The sequence below is a fragment of the Myotis brandtii genome, unplaced genomic scaffold (genome assembly GCF_000412655.1).
Source record: "Myotis brandtii unplaced genomic scaffold, ASM41265v1 scaffold111, whole genome shotgun sequence".
NCBI classification, from domain to species: Eukaryota; Metazoa; Chordata; class Mammalia; order Chiroptera; family Vespertilionidae; genus Myotis; species Myotis brandtii.
In genome coordinates this window covers 618,886-635,811 of record NW_005353789.1, presented here as the reverse complement: position 1 = coordinate 635,811, position 16,926 = coordinate 618,886, and the positions used below count along the sequence as shown (strand labels likewise).

The 16,926-nt window shown below is 41.0% G+C and overlaps 1 protein-coding gene across 1 annotated transcript in view; it reads right to left on the bottom strand.

The window, feature by feature from the left end:
• Window positions 1–6,588: 6,588 nt before the first annotated feature.
• The window catches only part of HPSE (heparanase), a 56,489-nt gene continuing 46,151 nt past the window's right edge, over window positions 6,589–16,926 (bottom strand). Inside the window, exon 13 of the mRNA XM_014544901.1 lies at window positions 6,589–8,177. Within this exon, the coding sequence (XP_014400387.1) occupies window positions 8,018–8,177 (160 nt within the window). The 3' untranslated portion in view covers window positions 6,589–8,017. The remainder of the gene's footprint in view (window positions 8,178–16,926) is intronic.

Here is a 16,926-nt window from a genome sequence, read left to right as displayed (position 1 = left end):
ATATAAGCATAACCAATGGACGCAAGACACTGGGGGGTAGGGGGGGCTGGGGGAAGGTCAAGGGTGAAAAAAAAAGGAGACAAATGTACTACTCGTTGTAATATTTTAAGCAATAAAAAAAAGTTTTAAAAAAGCAAAACAAAAAAAAAGGAATTCCTGTTATCAGCTTTCTCAGTGAATACGAAAGGATATGTTTACTCGTTCGTTACGGTTATAGCAAAACAAACAAACAAAAACAAACAGAAAGCACACGCAGAAAACCCACGGACCCCAAATGTTGATTTGAAGACAGGGGTTTCCTTTTTTAAAGTTAAAAGGACCCCTAGCAGCCAAATCCAAGAATGTAAGTTAAAACCGTACTCAAAGTTAAGGGACGTTCCTTACAAAGTCATAGGTAACCGTCAGTTCAAACGAGTTGGTATGATTGAGAGGCAGGGAGTGTGTGGGAAGCTAAGAGCCTCAGCTAGAGCAGTGGATTGGCTCTCACTTCTCATCATAGCCAACAATCAGACAGCGCTGTGTGCCAGGCACTGTTGCAGGCGCTTCGCAAGTATTATCCCATTTAACCACTTCCTGAGTGACCACGGGCCAGTCACTCATCTGGATGTTAGGTTAGTCTTCAGCCTCCTCTCCTTCAAACCCAAACAGTGATGCTGTGATATCTTGAGTCCTCAGTGGTGTTGGCGAGGGGGCTGTCCTTGATAATTCTACAAAACTAGCACACAACTTGTTTGTTCACCAATTGTAGACAGAGGGATCAAAAGGCACTGGGAAATTTTATTATAAAGGGTGGGGCAAAAATAGGTGTACAGTTGTGAGTATGTAAAAACAGAGTTTATTCTTGTATTATTAGTGTATTATTTTCCATGTGAACAACTGTAAGCCCAGTTTTGCCCCACCCTGTAAAGGAAAACACACCTTTTTCTCTGTTTCCTCTACTCTTAATATTCTACTACAACACCGCTCCATTCTGACACCAGATGTGTGGGTTTTCCACCTATGAAGCAATTGTGACACCACCTGGGTGGCCTATGATTTAACTCAGTTCTGGCACTACTGGCCATAGCAGCAGATCCCACAGATTCAGGGTGCAGTTCCACAAGACCGCCCCTCCCCCAACTGCTGAAGCCAGTGGAATGTCCAAGTTATTAGCTGTGCTTCTGAGTTATTGGTGATAGCTGCGAGGAGCACAAGACCTCTTTCTGGGGTTTGATTAGTTTGCTGGAGTGGGTCAGGAAACTTAGGAAGCATTTTGCCTAATAGATTACTAGTGTATTATAAAAGGACATTAACTCAGGAATAGCCAGATGGTGAGGAGCTACATAGGGCAATGTATGTGGGAAAGGAAACAGCTTCCATACCTTCTCTTGGCATAAGTCATTCTCCTCATTTCCACGTGTTTCACCAACCCTAAAGCTCTCTGAACCCCATCTCTTTGGGGTTCCATGGAAGCTTCATTATAGGCATAATTGATTAGATCATTGACCATTGATGATGAATTCAATCTCTAATCCCTCTCCCTTCCCTGATAGTCAAAGTGGGGCTGAAAGTTCCAATCTTCTAATAACATGGTTGGTTCCTCTGGCAACCAGCTCCCATCCTCAAGACTTTCCAAAAGTCCCTTCAAACATTCCTACCACTCAGGAAATTCCAAGGGTTTTAGGAACTTTGTGTCAGGAACTGGAGACAAAGACCAAATATATTTCTTATACTATAATATTACACACACACACACACACACACACACACACCATATGTACATTGAAGTCAAAAGAGGACTTAAAGGTATAGCAATTATAGTCCTAACAGAAACTCTACCTGCATAAACTCTCTTCCACCTGCCTTCCTTAAAATAACTGACAGGTAAATGTTTGCAATCAGGTCACTTGACTCAGGGTATTTCTGAAAATAGAAGACGGGCTCCAAGCATGAGACTGAGCAGTCACATCCTGAAGCATTTGGAAACAGATGAGCTCACTTTTTTTTAATCCTCACCTGAGGATATTTTTTACATTGATTTAATATATATATATTTTCGAGGCCTGGTGCATGAAATTTGTGCATGGGGGAGGAGGAGGGTCCCTCAGCCTGGCCTGCACCCTCTCACAGTCAGGAGCCCACCCGCTGCAGCGCTGCTGCCAGGTCACCTGGGCCTCCCTCTGGGGGGCGATCATGGGGCAATGACCGGGCCCTCGACCAATGGCATCGCACCCGCCTTGGCTGGCCTGGCGCCAGTGGGTGTCATAGTGTGGTTGTCCAGAAGGTCGTTCCACTGTTCAGCCGTTGGGTCGATTTGCATGTTACACTTTTATTATTATAGTTACTTCAGAGAGGAAAGGAGAGGGAGATAGAAACATCAATGATGACAGAGAATCATCGATTGGCTGTCTCTATGCCTGCAATCTGGGCATGTGCCCGGATCTAGAATTGAACCATGACTTCCTGGTTCATGGGTTGATGGCTCAACCACGGAGCCATACTGGCCTGAATCCATTGATTTTTTTAGAGGAGGTGGAGGAGAGGAGTGCAGAAAGAGAGAGAAACATCAATGTGAGAGAGACACGTCGATTGGTTGCCTCCTACATGCTCCACAGCCAGTGCCGGGATTGAGCCTGCAACTCAGGTATGTGCCCTTGACCAAGGGCCAAAGCTCTAATCACTTAGCCAAACCGGCCAGGGACAGATGGGCTCACTTTTAAGAAAAGTCTTCTACAGCCATAATAAACAGACTGATGTCAGATAAACATTTCAATTAATGACTTGTAAGCCTGCCTATGGGGGTGAGGACAGTTCTAAAATGACAGCTCTCGAAGATCCATAATCTAGAGTAAATTTTTTCTACCTATCCTCCCCCAGTTATAAAAGTTACAGAATTTTGCTGGATGGGATCTGCTGCAGAAGGACAGGAGTTTTTGCAGCCGTGTTTTATTGAAAGACAATGCAGTGCTTCACAGGCTGCATTGGCCCTGAAATAATGGTACTCTTTGAGGATCTGGGTCTTCATAGGGTACCTCATGTGGTTATATCACAGGTAAAATATTTAGGCCAAGGGTCAGCATTGCTAGTGAAAGGGTTAGCTAGCTAGCTTAATTAGGCAGGTTTAGGAAGTTTTAGGAATGAAAATAGTCCATGGGAAGGAATACTTAATAGAGATTTGAAGACGCCAGGGTGTTTATCTTACTTGTACAGAGAATAAAGAAATGCCACAGGCAAATAGAAATATCTCTGGCCTGTGCAATTAAGACAGCCATAAAGGACAGACAGGGGTATCTCGGGCCTGAGCAATTAAAGTGACCATAAGTTAGGCCAAAAGTAGCCCTGACCTGAGTAGCTGGGTGGGCTATAGGGCTTTCTCTGCCAGCACAACTGGGAGAGCTGTAAGATAAATCAAAAGTGACTCCAACCAACAAGGTAAGGAGGAGAGGAGACGGGGACACCACGTGGGCTTTGAGCTTTGAAACTAATTCTATGTAGCCAAAGGGCCAATAAGAAGGGGTCGGATTCAGACAAAGAACTGCAGCCTATTTAATGCTTCAAGACAAAGAAAGCAGCGGTCACCCTTCTCAGGGGCCCCTCTGTCTGTCCAGGAGGGACAGAGTCTTAGGCTTAGAATCTAGAATTAGGGTTTTAGAGGTAGTGTCTGCTTGCAATAGAGTCTCTGTACTTTTCACCTATCACCTTTTGTCCGTGGCTTCATTCTTCAAATCCATCAGGACAAGAACCCGGGAATTCACCTTTACATTCTGCGCAGAGGAAAAACCATGTGTTCCAGTTCAATTTTTGCGTTTCACTAGAGGGGCCTCCTGATCATCTAGTCATCTTCATCCATTTGTGTTGTTAATTAAACAAGGAAGCTTATTAGGCTATGGCTCTAATGCCGTGGCAGCCTACATAAGCAAACCTCTGCCTATAAATGCCTCAAAGGTATGAAATCAGAATGTTAAGGACAACCAATCACAAATAGCCAACTAGGCTTTTATAGCCAATTAAATCATCTCCCTTCTTTGCTTCCGTGCTTTCTCTATATTCATCTTTCCCCTAGCCCCCTGTCTGCAGAGCACTCCTACTTCTAGTTTGACACCGCCCTATTCAAGTAGATACTTGCTTAAAGTCTTAAAATATTTAAAATGCCTGTTTATCTTTTAACAGTTTCATGTCTTTTTCATCTGGATTCTCAAACTCAACAAAGACAACTCAAACTTCAACTCGATGAGACATTGCCCTGACCTTTGGAAAGAAGGGTTTCTGTCCCCAAAGTGGAAAATACGATGTGGTGTGATTCTTAGACTTCTTGGAAGCCTCTCAAATGTGTTTTTCTATAGATTTGGAGAGAACGATTTCCTCGTTGAGGGAAACATTCCACTTTTTTATTTCCTTTTCATCGTTTTTAGAATATGTAACCTTAGAGTAAGAATGCTTATGTTGTCTTGTCTCTGATGAAAAGAGCTCGGGGAGGTACAGAGAAAACTGACTTCCAGAGTGGCCCTGTAGCTTAATGCAGAGGTTCTAGCCCCAGACTTGGTCCTGCAATTGTCTCATGAATAGAAGTTCCCTTACGTGGAACGAGGCCTCTTTAGCTTCCTTGTTGGGCTCATTGCTTGAGGGCAATCTTTAGACTTGTCATCAGAGTGGGTTTTTTGTGTTTAATAGGAGAAAGAGCCTTGGAGCTGAATTTCTTTGGAAGACGAAGGTGAAAGCTGAGTTTCTGAGTTTGCTATTTTGTTTGACCACACTCACCTCCACTGAAACTTAGGTGAGAGAGCATCATCTTCCCATTAGCACTGCCATGGCATTTGGAATTGTAGACATAGTCCTCCTACTATATGTTTTACTCTCCTAAAATGTTAATAGAACTGTGTTTTATATGTTTTATGGATTTTAAGTTAATTTTCTTTTGTATTCTACAAATTTATGTTTTTCTCATTTTGATTATAAACTCCTTAAAGTTAGAGACTTTAAATAATTTAACAAAATATTTATTGAATTCTTGCTTCATGAAAGCACTGTGCTTAACACAGGGTATATCAGGGAGAAAAATTCCTATGCTCAGGGAGCACACAGACTAGATGGTCCCTGACTTATAATGGTTCAACCTAAAACAAGTTTCAGACTCTATGCTCTTGGGCAAGACACTCAACTGCTGTAAACTCTTCAGGAAAAGAGACTAGCCCAGCCGTGGGCAAATTACGGCCCGCGGGCCGGATCCGGCCCGTTTGAAATGAATAAAACTAAAAAAAAAAAAAGACCGTACCCTTTTATGTAATGATGTTTACTTTGAATTTATATTAGTTCACACAAACACTCCATCCATGCTTTTGTTCCGGCCCTCCGGTCCAGTTTAAGAACCCATTGTGGCCCTCGAGTCAAAAAGTTTGCCCACCCCTGGACTAGATTATCTCTAAAAGGACCTATACGGCTCCAATTCCCTGTATCATGAGTCCCTGGGGGGGGGGATTCTGTTTGCTTTTTAAAAAGTTATTATCCATAGGAACTGGGATGGTTAATTTTATGTCACCTTGGCTGAGTTATGGTGCCCAGATATTTGGTCAAGTACTGCTCTAGATGTTTCTGTGAGGATGTTTTTGGGTGAGATTAATATGAACTTTGAGTAAAGCAGATTGTCCTCCAAAATATGGGTGGGCCTCATCCAATCAGTTGAAGGCCTGAATAGAACAAAAGACTGAACTCCTTCAAGCAAGAGGTAATTTGCCAGTAAATGACCTCCAGACTTGAACTACAACATCAGCTCTCTCCTGGGTCTCCAGTCTGCTGGCCTACCCTGCAAATTTTGGACTTGTCAGACTTCATAATCACCAGTCAATTCCTTAAAATAAGTCACATACTATTGGAATATCTATATCTATCTATCTCTCTACATCTATTTATCTGACAATTCAAACTAAAAGCAGGAATATTTAAAACTAAAAATAAATGGTAGTGGAGTGAATAACTAGTTTTGACTCTAGATGTCTTTAGTGATCTTTTAGCAAAAGGTGGAAGGGGCTGTATGTTCAGACTTCTTAACCAGTGTGTGGGGTGAAGAACAGAGTTTGTGGGAGAATGACAAGAACTGAGGCTGAAGAAATAGGCAGGTGAAAAATAGGGGACATATGTAATACTTTCAACAATAAAGATTTTTAAAAATTTTTATAAGAAAAGTAAAAATAAAAACCAAAACAACACAACAATAACAACAAAAAGAAATAAGCAGCTGCCAGGTTATGGAGGACCTTTTGTGCCTATAAGAAATGGGAAAAGTCAGGGAGAGCAGTTAGGAAATGATAATGATTATACAAATGAAAATTAGACCTTGACTTTATTAAGTGGCCAAGGGGACAGGTAAAAAAATAGAACAAGATGTTAACACTGAATCTGCATGATGAGGGAGGAAATAAACTTTAACAATGAATCTGCATGATGAGGGAGGAAATTGTGTTTATGCCTGATGAGCCCTTTGCGTCAAGGTCACCTCTTTTGGTGTCAGACTGAAGGGACAAGTCAAGACAGGAGGTGTAAACAATGCAGTGGAGAAAAACAAGGCTTCCAAATGTAGGCTTAAGCTTTATTAAAAGAATAATTGTGCAATACTGAGATTATAAAAATTGCTTTATTTCAACTGTGAAAATACAAAAACCACATACCTATAAAATGTAAGGGTATTTAAGCATCCAGCTTTAGCTCCTCATAAATGTGATTAAATTTAATTGACACAATATTTACTCATAGTTGGCATAAATATGAAGAGGATTACATTTCTAAAATTTAAGATACAGGAGAAAGGAATACATCCTGTCATGGATAAAAGTACAGAAGTGTAGTGGTCAGTGCCATGGGCTTCCCAACACCCGCTCCATTCCAAAAGATTACTAGCAGACAACTATAGGAATTTCAGTGATGTTGGCAGTGACTGGGAGAATGGCCATGTGGTCCATTCCTGACCAATAATAAGACATGAGGAGACACAGGAGAGGTTTGCCGGGAGAACCTCTGTGAAAGCGTTCTTCAAGTCTGTGAAGGAGACACAGAAAAATTGCTCATCTTCTTTCCCTGGATGCTGCCAGGTCTCCGTGGGTCCATGGAACAGCTGCAGCCATCATGCCACCAGCTTGAGAATGAAGCCAATACTAAAGGTAGCAGAGCAGAGATGGAAAGAGCCTGGTTCCTTACTGAGCTATGGAGCCCTCCATGTTTCTACTTCTTGTAATTTGGGATTTTAAATGTCCTTATTGTTTAAGCCATTAGAATCAGGGTTTTCTGTTACTTGCAGCCAAAACCTCCCCAACTAAAATAAGAACTAAAGGCGGAAAAAAAGTGTAACAGAAGTAAACATGAACGGATGGTGATAATGTATTCAACTAAATTTTCTCCTCTTGGAAAATCAATTTCCCTTATAGTTATTTTTTATTTCATTTAAATTTTACATAATACCTCTGTCAAAATGATTGTCATTAATAATTTTTTAATATGATCACATTCACCATCTGTCTTCTCACATAATATTGTTGACAAAGACAAACAGAACAAAGAGAAGTGGTGACTGATTCTAGCTCTCTATCCAGGTGCAAAGAGATTGTCACTCTTTTATAGACAATTTGGAGGTTATGATAGTAAACTTTTTCTGATGGGAGCCCATGGAGACAGCACATGCAGGAAAGAATCTGACAATCTTCTAGTAACTATTTTTGAAAATAAAAACAACTAAGCACTTTCTTAAAACGAATAATATATCCTTCACTTACTTGCCTCCTGGCTGTATTAGAAACATTCATATACATTTGTAATAACCTTAAATAAAAATATTTCACGTAAAGTACAAGAATAGTGTTTGGCACAAGGTAGCAGTGGTTTACTTAAAGGGAAGAAAATGCTGTGCTAGAGAGTATCCCTGCCCCTCAGCTCCCACTGGTTGATTTGTAATGTATCTGCTTGCATTTATTTCCTGTAGCTTGAGTTTTGCTTTCCTCTTCTCAATACACTTGAAAAATTCAATCTCAAGGCTAGTGTATGCCATTCATTTTCAGAGGCAAGCAGCAACTCTGGCATTCCTTATCACAAAAAACCCATAGGAGAAAGCTGGCAGGCTCAGTGGACTTCCTGGGCTGAGCGGCTTTTCTGTCAAAGCTGGCAGGGTTTGGTCATCCACCATCCTCAGAGTTTTGTCATTGAGCTGGACAGATCTGCAACGTGGAAAGATACATTTAAGTTAACCATGCCGTGTGTGCTCCGCCTGCTCTACAAAAATTGTGAGATCTTTTTAATACCAAAAACTTTTTCTGTGATAGCCTATCCTATCTAATAATAGACAAACACGGTAATTGACCGTACCTTCGCTATGCTTTCCATCGGCTAATCAGGGCAGTATGCAAATTAACTGCCAACAAAGATGGCGGTTAACCACCAACAAAGATGGCAGTTAATTTGCATATGTAGGCGCAATGTTGGGAGGCGAAAGGGGAAGGACGGAAGAAGCTGCCTGCCACTGACCCAGGCAGCAGGCAAGAGCCAAGGCCGCCTTTGCCGGCCCCCCGGCCGGTGTTCGGAGAAGTACCTGTATTTTTTTTTTCAAAGTACCTGTATTTTTAATAATTTCTTGACATGGTAAAAGAATTTTACATTACGATCCAAGGGTGGTGGAGTGAGGATGAGGGCATGAGTGAGGGGGGTTGGGGGGGCAATGGGAAGGATAAGAACACATATGTAATATCTTAATCAATAAAGAAAAAAAATATAAAATATCAAAAAAGCAAAAAGTTACATTAATTATAATTTTAAAAACAGAAAGCAGGGACGTTGTCATATGAATGTTTTTTATCTAAAATAGTGAGACAAATTACTTTTTAAAAGCATGAAAATAAAAGATTCTTGCATTAAAAAAGATCTGATATTCTAAGCCAATGTTTTTGGCCTCCTTTCTGGACTAAAACTACTTATGAAAAGAAATGTGCAAACATAGATAATTTAACAAGTCTCTCAGGTATTGTAATTAATAGGAAGCTACTAGATTGAAATGAAACAAAATAATGGAGGTAGAATGAAGAGAATTGTGAATAAGTCCATTATCTTAAGATCAGATGTATAAGTAACACCAATATCCTACTGCTAATGTGAGCACTTGTTCTGATCACCTAGTTTATTATACATTTGTAGATTTCTTTATTAGTGTTTGTTCTTTTCTATTTGATTTAACATAAAACACTTTGTTGTGTATACACTGTTAAACATTTGTCTTTGCTGATTACTAAGAGCACTCAAATCTGGTAATATATTTACATTAGAGTGCTGGTTTTCAGCCTTCACAGCAGATTTTTGCTTCTATGAAAATTATGATCTAAAACAAAATGATACCACTTGCTGCCATGCATTTAAAAGCAGCCTAAAGGCGAAAGCTGCTAGAGCCTTGCACAGAGAGACAAATGCCATTTCTCTTCCCTCACACTGAAACATCTCTTGTGTTCCCTTGGATCTATTCATGAAAATTGTTGGAAGAAATCATTACATGGAACTAAGATGCTGGGTGTGAATTGATTTCTTATATAAAAATTAACTACTGAGATTTTTTTAAAACTAAGTTTTATTGTGGCGATCATTTTGCAGTATATAATGAATATCAAATGATTGTGTTGTGCCCCTGACATGATCATGTTGTCAATTATACCTCAATAAAAAAACTGTCTAAAAATAAATCAAATATAATAAAAGCTAATATGCCAATTGTCCCCTCGAATAGGAGTTCGACCACTCCCTATGATGTGCACTGACCATCAGGGGGCAGCACAGAACATGGGGGGGGGTGTTGGCGACATGGTGCTGGCAGCAGGCAGCAGTGATGTCGGCCCTGATGGGCCCTGGCAAGAGCGGGACCACAGCAGGATGATGGAGCAAGTGAGCAGGCGGTGCCAGGCCAAGGCGGGTGAGAAGGGGGTGGGGGGGCCTCCTGCAGACTGCGACCAGCGGCTGCAGTGGCTGAGGGAGCCAGGCGGGGGGGACCAGCCCCAATCGATCACCCCACAGGCAGGATGGTGGAGCAGGTGAGGGGGCAGTGCCAGGCCAAGTCAGGGTGCCAGGTGGGCCTGCGGGGCTGCGAGCCTGGGGGTGCAAGCTGTGGTCCAATCCCCGCAGGCCACCCCGAAGGACCGCACCTGTGCACGAATTTGTGCACCGGGCCTCTGGTATTACATAACTTGTGTTTCCACACTCTTATCAGTTAGGTATTTGACCTAGATGATCTTCAAGGTACAATTGAGTAGTTGTGACAGTGACCATATGGCCTACAAAGCCTGAAGTATTTACTGTCTGGGCCTTTACAGGAAATGGAACACATGTGATCTATATTAGTCTATAAAATGGAAGTACAAAAAGGATAAACATGACATAACTTCTGGATTTGTGGAAATTTTATTTTATGGCAAATAGTGGAAAATATTTTATATAGGGCAAATAGATATAATGAATGGAATATAAATTTCACATTTAACATAAAAAAATTACAGTAATTAAAAGTTCCCACTGGTAACTATGCCCATAGCCCTCTAACTCCCTTCTCCCCAGGAGATATACATTTACTTTCTATGTTGTGAAGATATTTTGGTAGAATGTACGTTGCTGGGTAAAACAAAATTATTTTATTTGGCTAAACCACAGACTAAAAACAAATTATGTTTTCTTTGCATTTCACTGTGGAATTCAAATTCAAAACTGAGTTAAATATTGGAAAAACTTGTTAAGCACAAGTGTTATTTCTCATGCATATTTGCTATTATTTAAATCAAATGAATACATGCTCGCAGCAACAAATCCAATATAAACAAGAGCATATGAAGAAAGCTTTAGTCTGCTTTTAGTTCTACTAATAACTACTTCCATAAGTCTAAATGATGTTTATATCTCTATTATCTTTTTCTCAAGTGATTTTTATATCATGAATAAAGTTAGTACTTTTTTACTGTAAAAATTTAGAGTATTAGTTCATGTCAGAGTTACATATATGTCATATATGTAATACATGTAGAACACTTTAAAGAGTATGTTGCATGTGGTAAGTGCTGTAAAAGTATCATATCATCATTATTCAGAAACAAATATAACAAAATTAACCTGTTAAATCATCCAAACTATTTTTAGTATTTTGATGTATATTCCTTCATCTCTTTTCTGTGTATGTATAATACATATTTTCATTTAAACAAAATGAGTACATACTGTACACAGTCTCTTAAAAATCGACTCTTCCAAAGAGGACATACAGATGGCCAAGAGACATGGAAAGATGCTCAATGTCACTAATAATTAGAAAAACGCAAGTTAAAACCACAATGAGATACCACCTTGATCCTGCTAGAATGGCTATCATCAATAAATCAACAAACAACAAGTGTTGGCGAGGATGTGGAGAAAAGGGAACCCTTGTGCACGGTTGGTAGGAATGCAGATTAGTGTAGCCACTATGGAAAAACAGTATGAAGGGTCCTTTAAGAATTAAAAATGGGACTTTTTTACAACCCAGTGATTCTACTCCTGGGTATATATCCAAAGAAACCCCAAACACTAATTCAAAAGAATCTATAAACCTCTATGTTCACTGCAGTGTTATTTACAATAGCCAAGATATAGAAGCAACACAAATACCCACTGATAAATGATTGGATAAAAAAGTAGTGGTACATATATGCAATGGGATATTACTTGGCCATAAAAAGATGAAATCTTACTATTTGTAACAGCTTAGATGATATTAGGCTAAGTGAAATAAGTCAGACAGAGAAAGACAAATACCATATGATTTCATTTATATGTGAATCTAAAGAACAAAATAAATGAACAAACAAAATAGAAACAGACTCATAGATACAAAGAACAGACTGATGGTTGCCAGAGAGGAAGGGGGTTGAGGGACTGGGTGGAAAAGATGAATTTAAAAGTACAGATTGGTAGTTACAAAACAGTCACAGGCATATAAAGTACAGCATAGGGAACATAGTCAATAATATTATAATGAGTATGTATGGTGCCAGGTGGGTACTGGAATTATTGGGGGGAACCCTTCGTAAAGTATATCATTGTCTAACCACTATGTTGTATACCTAATACAAAATAATATGGATGTAAACTGTAATTGAAAAAATAAAATTAAATAATTTTTAAAAATTAAAAAAACTTGATTGTTTCTCCCTTAATTATTATAAATATCTCATTTTTAAAGATCTCTTAACCCTCTATCCTCCCTAAGTATCAGTCAGCAGAAAAACTGCATCCCATTTAATCTTGGTCAGAGGCCCAGTTCTGGGCTCTGTACTTTAAGACATATCCTCCCATTCCGTGTGCCAGTATGTAAAGATGCTGTGTATAAAATACTGGGATCAATCAACGTGTCCAACTACAGGCGATTAGTTAAATAAATCATCTAATCTTAAGAACTAAGCAGGTCTGAATGTGCTAATGTAAAAAGACATGGATGTTTTTAAATGAAAGATACTTAGGCTTATATATGGATAGCACACTTCTAGAATGATACTCAAACTCCTGGGAGTGGGACTGTGGAGTGAGGAGTGAGGAAATGACTTTTCTATGTACACCTTCTTCTACTGTTGGAAATTCTTACTATGGCATACATTTTATCATAATCTTTTAAATAAAAAAGGAAAAATAACTAAAAATAAGAGATATGAATAAGATGTTCATGAGCCCTAACTGGTTTGGCTCAGTGGATAAGAGCATCGGCCTACGGAATGAAAGGTCCCAGGTTCAATTCCGGTCGAGGGCGCGTACCTTGGTTGTGGGCACATCCCCAGTGGGGAGTGTGCAGGAGGCAGCTGATCGATGTTTCTCTCTCATCAATGTTTCTAACTCTCTATCCCTCTCCCTTCCTCTCTGTAAAAAATCAACAAAACATATTTAAAAAAAAATAAAAGATGTTCATGACTGTGCTGGAGGCTGAGAAGCCCACATTGCAGTTATGCCCAGTCCACATGCACTGGGGTTTGTTTTCACACCTGCATCACACCAGTTTTTTGATGGGCTCTAGGAGGAAATGCTGTGACTATGATCAGGAAATCACAAACAAAAATAGGTCTTGAAAACATCTTTACGTGACAGTAGTAAGAGCTGTTTGGCACAATGATGAGCACCTTTTACAAGGGTACACCAAACATTTCAGAAACACTTTTGAATAGGCAGCAGAGTTTAAAGGTAACTCTGATCGTTGTAAGTTAATCCTGCTATGGGTTAGAATGATGAAACACGGGCAAGATACTAATTCCATCAGGCTAAACTGTTTAATCAACTATAAATATAGCTAAAGGATGCTATCAGTGCACAGAGTGTGAGCTGGCAGGGGTGGGGAGCCTTTTTTATGCCAAGAGCCACTGGGATATTTATAACATCATTCACGGGCCATACAAAATTATCAACTTAAAAATTAGCCTGCTATATGTGGTTGAACATTTAATTAACTCACCCATAAGGCCTTGGCAGGGCCAGACTAAATGATTTTGAAAGCCTTATTACGGCCCATGGGCCTGATTTCCCCACCCCTGGCTTAAAGCATGCTGATCATTTCCACATCAGGCTGAACAATGTGAGTGGGGTTTTATTTGAGAGTAGTATCTTGTTTCATATTTTGAAGTCAGCAACATGATGACAAAGATATATAAAATATGTTTGTGAAGTTTCAGATGAAATAGAGCTGGAAGACAAACCAGTTGTCCTTCAAGAATTTGAGAGTTGTTCTGGAGAAAATGAGATATTTGACATTGCTCCAGACTAAGGGTAGCAAACTCAAATGCCCACAAGGGCCAAGGAAGTTATACATGCAAGTGTCGTAGGGCAGGCATAATGGGGTTACATCTAAAAGGAAAGAACAAGCCCCGAGTTGCCAGAGTACCCATTTTAAAGATTTTTTTAGTAGTTGTCAATTGTTAAATATTGACAACTAATCCTATATAATAAAAGGCTAATATGCAAATAGACGGAATGGCAGAACAACCGAACAACCAGTCACTATGATGTGCACTGACCACCAGGGGCAGGCACGGAACACGGGGGACTTCGGCCACAGCGGGATGGTGGAGCAGGTGAGCAGAGGTGCCAGACCAATGCGGAGCGCCGGTTGCTGTCTACGGGGCGAGCCTCTGGTGGTTACTGAAAATTCTTTGCTCCCGTGCGCCATGGTCCCACCCAGCACTCAAACTTGCTGCCAGCACTGGCCCCACTCGCACCCATTGCTGGTGTGGGAGCCGCAGCTCGCACCTGCTGCTGGCGCTGTCAGCGGGTGTGAGTGGCGGCTGCTGGCCCCGATCGCCCTTGAGGGCTTCTCCACCTCCCCCTGCTCCTGAGGGGCGACTGGGGCAGCAGCCACCACTCGCACGTGCTGACGGTGCTGGCCACACTCACACCCACTGCTGGTGCCAGCCCCAATCGCTCTGAGCCATCAGCAGGTGCCAGCAGGGCCGGCGCCCTCAGCGCATGGGAGCAGTGGCGGCAGTGGGAGTGGGGCTGCCGGCCAACGGGACCAGGGGCTGCAGCAGGAGGGGCCGGGCAGGGGCACAGAGGATGGGCCGAGACCCGCCCCTGTGCCCACCGCAGCCTCAAGGCCCACAGTTCCTTTCAAGGTGCACGGATTCATGCACTGGGCCCCTAGTTAAAAATGAAAAATTAACAGAGTGCATGCCAACCTTTCCTACCAGGAAGAGAAAAACCACTTGTCTAAACCCACTTGCCCACAGGCATGAGGTGTAGTTTCCAACCTCTGCCCTGAAAAACAGGACTAAGAGCAGCAGAAAAAAGGCATAAAGAGGCTCACTTTGTCCCCACCAGCGAGAACAGTCACCAGGAGAGGCTGGGAGCTTCATCACAGGAGGAATCAGATACTGACCTAAAGTTGGACTAAAATGATCTAAGACACTTGCAACTCTACAACTATTATTCAATTACTTTACAAAAGCATTTCTCTTATTAGCATCAGACACAAATACGCTAAAAAGGCCCACTCAAAAAGGGTCAGAACCCAAATAGAGAAAAGTATCTGTTACCCAAATATGCATTATTTACAACAGGAAAAAAAGGTTTAAACAGTAGGAAAAGGGTAAGTAGGCCATAGTATTTTATAAAACATGAAACCCATTAAAAATGTCTACAGGGTGGTGAACACACAATACAATATACAGATGATGTATAATAGAATTGTACACCTGAAACCTATATAATTTTCTTAACCAATGTCTCCCCAATAAATTCAATTAAAAAATTTTTTTTAAATGTCTACAAAGGCTCTGCATGGAAAGACATAGGAAAACTTATGGGTTCTTCCTCTTTTTCCCATTAGAGGTTGTATGCTTACAGTTATAATAAAAGAAATCATAGGGAGAAAAATAAAGGAATGATACCCAGTGTTAGCAATGTTTATCTATGGGGGATAGGACTTTGGAGAAAGCATTCTTACTGTCCTTCTTCAGGTTATGATGCTAATTGTCACTGAAAACATCACTCATATAGCATTTGCAAAGATGGGAGGAGATTAAAAGAATTTTGTAAACTCTTAATTTTTTATGCTTCAATCTGAGAATAACCATGATGAAAAGAGCTCCTTCCAACACACATTGGACAGAAATTTGACAATGTCTGTGGGCCTAACTCTTCAAAGCTCATACACATTCTTGGATAGTCTCTTAAATATGGTCTATTTGTTTTTTTTTAATCCTCACCCGAGGATGTTTTTATTGACTTTTAGAGAGAGAGGGAGAAGGAGAGAGGGAGGGAGGGAGGGAGGGAGGGAGAAACATCAATCGATTGCCTTCCATATGCATCCCGATGGGGGATGAAACCCAAAACCTGGGAATGCGCTGTGACCAGGAATCAAACCCACAACCTTTTTGGTGTACAGGACAATGCTCCAACCAACTAAGCCACCCAGCAAGGGAAAATATGGTCTTTTGTAATACATATTCAATGGCTGGCTTTTAAAACCAAATTGTCTTTGGACCAACTTCAAATAAACCACCTAAAAGGTACATTTCAGGCTACTTTTTCCTTACTCTTAAGTAATAAAAAGACTACTTTAATGCTGTTAGAAATTCATGCCCAGCTCACATAGAATAACAGTTTACAGCAACCCCCATGCCCTTAATAGCAATTATATATAGGTATGCTTTGCTTTTGTGACTGTGTTACCAATAATTATAAGTATTTTTAGAGCAAATAATCTAAATATATTGAATGGATCTTGACATATCAAGTTGTTTTGAAATGAAAACTACTTCCTAAGATAACTGCTACCTTGTGTTCAGCCCTTCTGCTTGCGACTCTCAGAGTGAGTATATGTGTATTAATAGGTATCTAATCTAATAAAAGAGAAACATGGTAATTAGCGTACGACCGCTACCCTTCCCATTGGCTAATCAGGGCGATATGCAAATTAACTGCTAGCCAAGATGGCGGCCGGCAGCCAGGAAGCTTGAAAGGAACATGAGGCTTGCTTGCTTCAGTGACGGAGGAAGCCAACGTTCCCCGCCTGCCGCTGCCGGCTTCTGAGCTTGCAGTTTGAAACATTGTTACAAATATAGAAGCTAAACAAAACCCCAGGAACCTGCGTTCAGCCAGCTGGGATCTCAGAGCTGGAGTTGAAACAGTGTTTCGATTATAGAACCCAAACAAACCAGATACCTGCTTTCAGCAGCCGAGGCTTCAGAGCTGGAGCCAAGCCTCAGAGCTAAAGCTGGCCCAGAATAAAAAAAAAAGAAAAAAAGGAGCGGTTGGGAGCTTCAGTCACCCACCGGCCTGAAAACGGCCATCATCACCTCATCCAGGCTGGCCAGGCACCCCAGTGGGGACCCCCACCCTGATCCAGGACACCCTTCAGGGCAAACCAGCCGGCCCCCACCCCTCTATCCTATATAGTAAAAGGGTAATATGCCTCCCAGCACCGGGATCAGC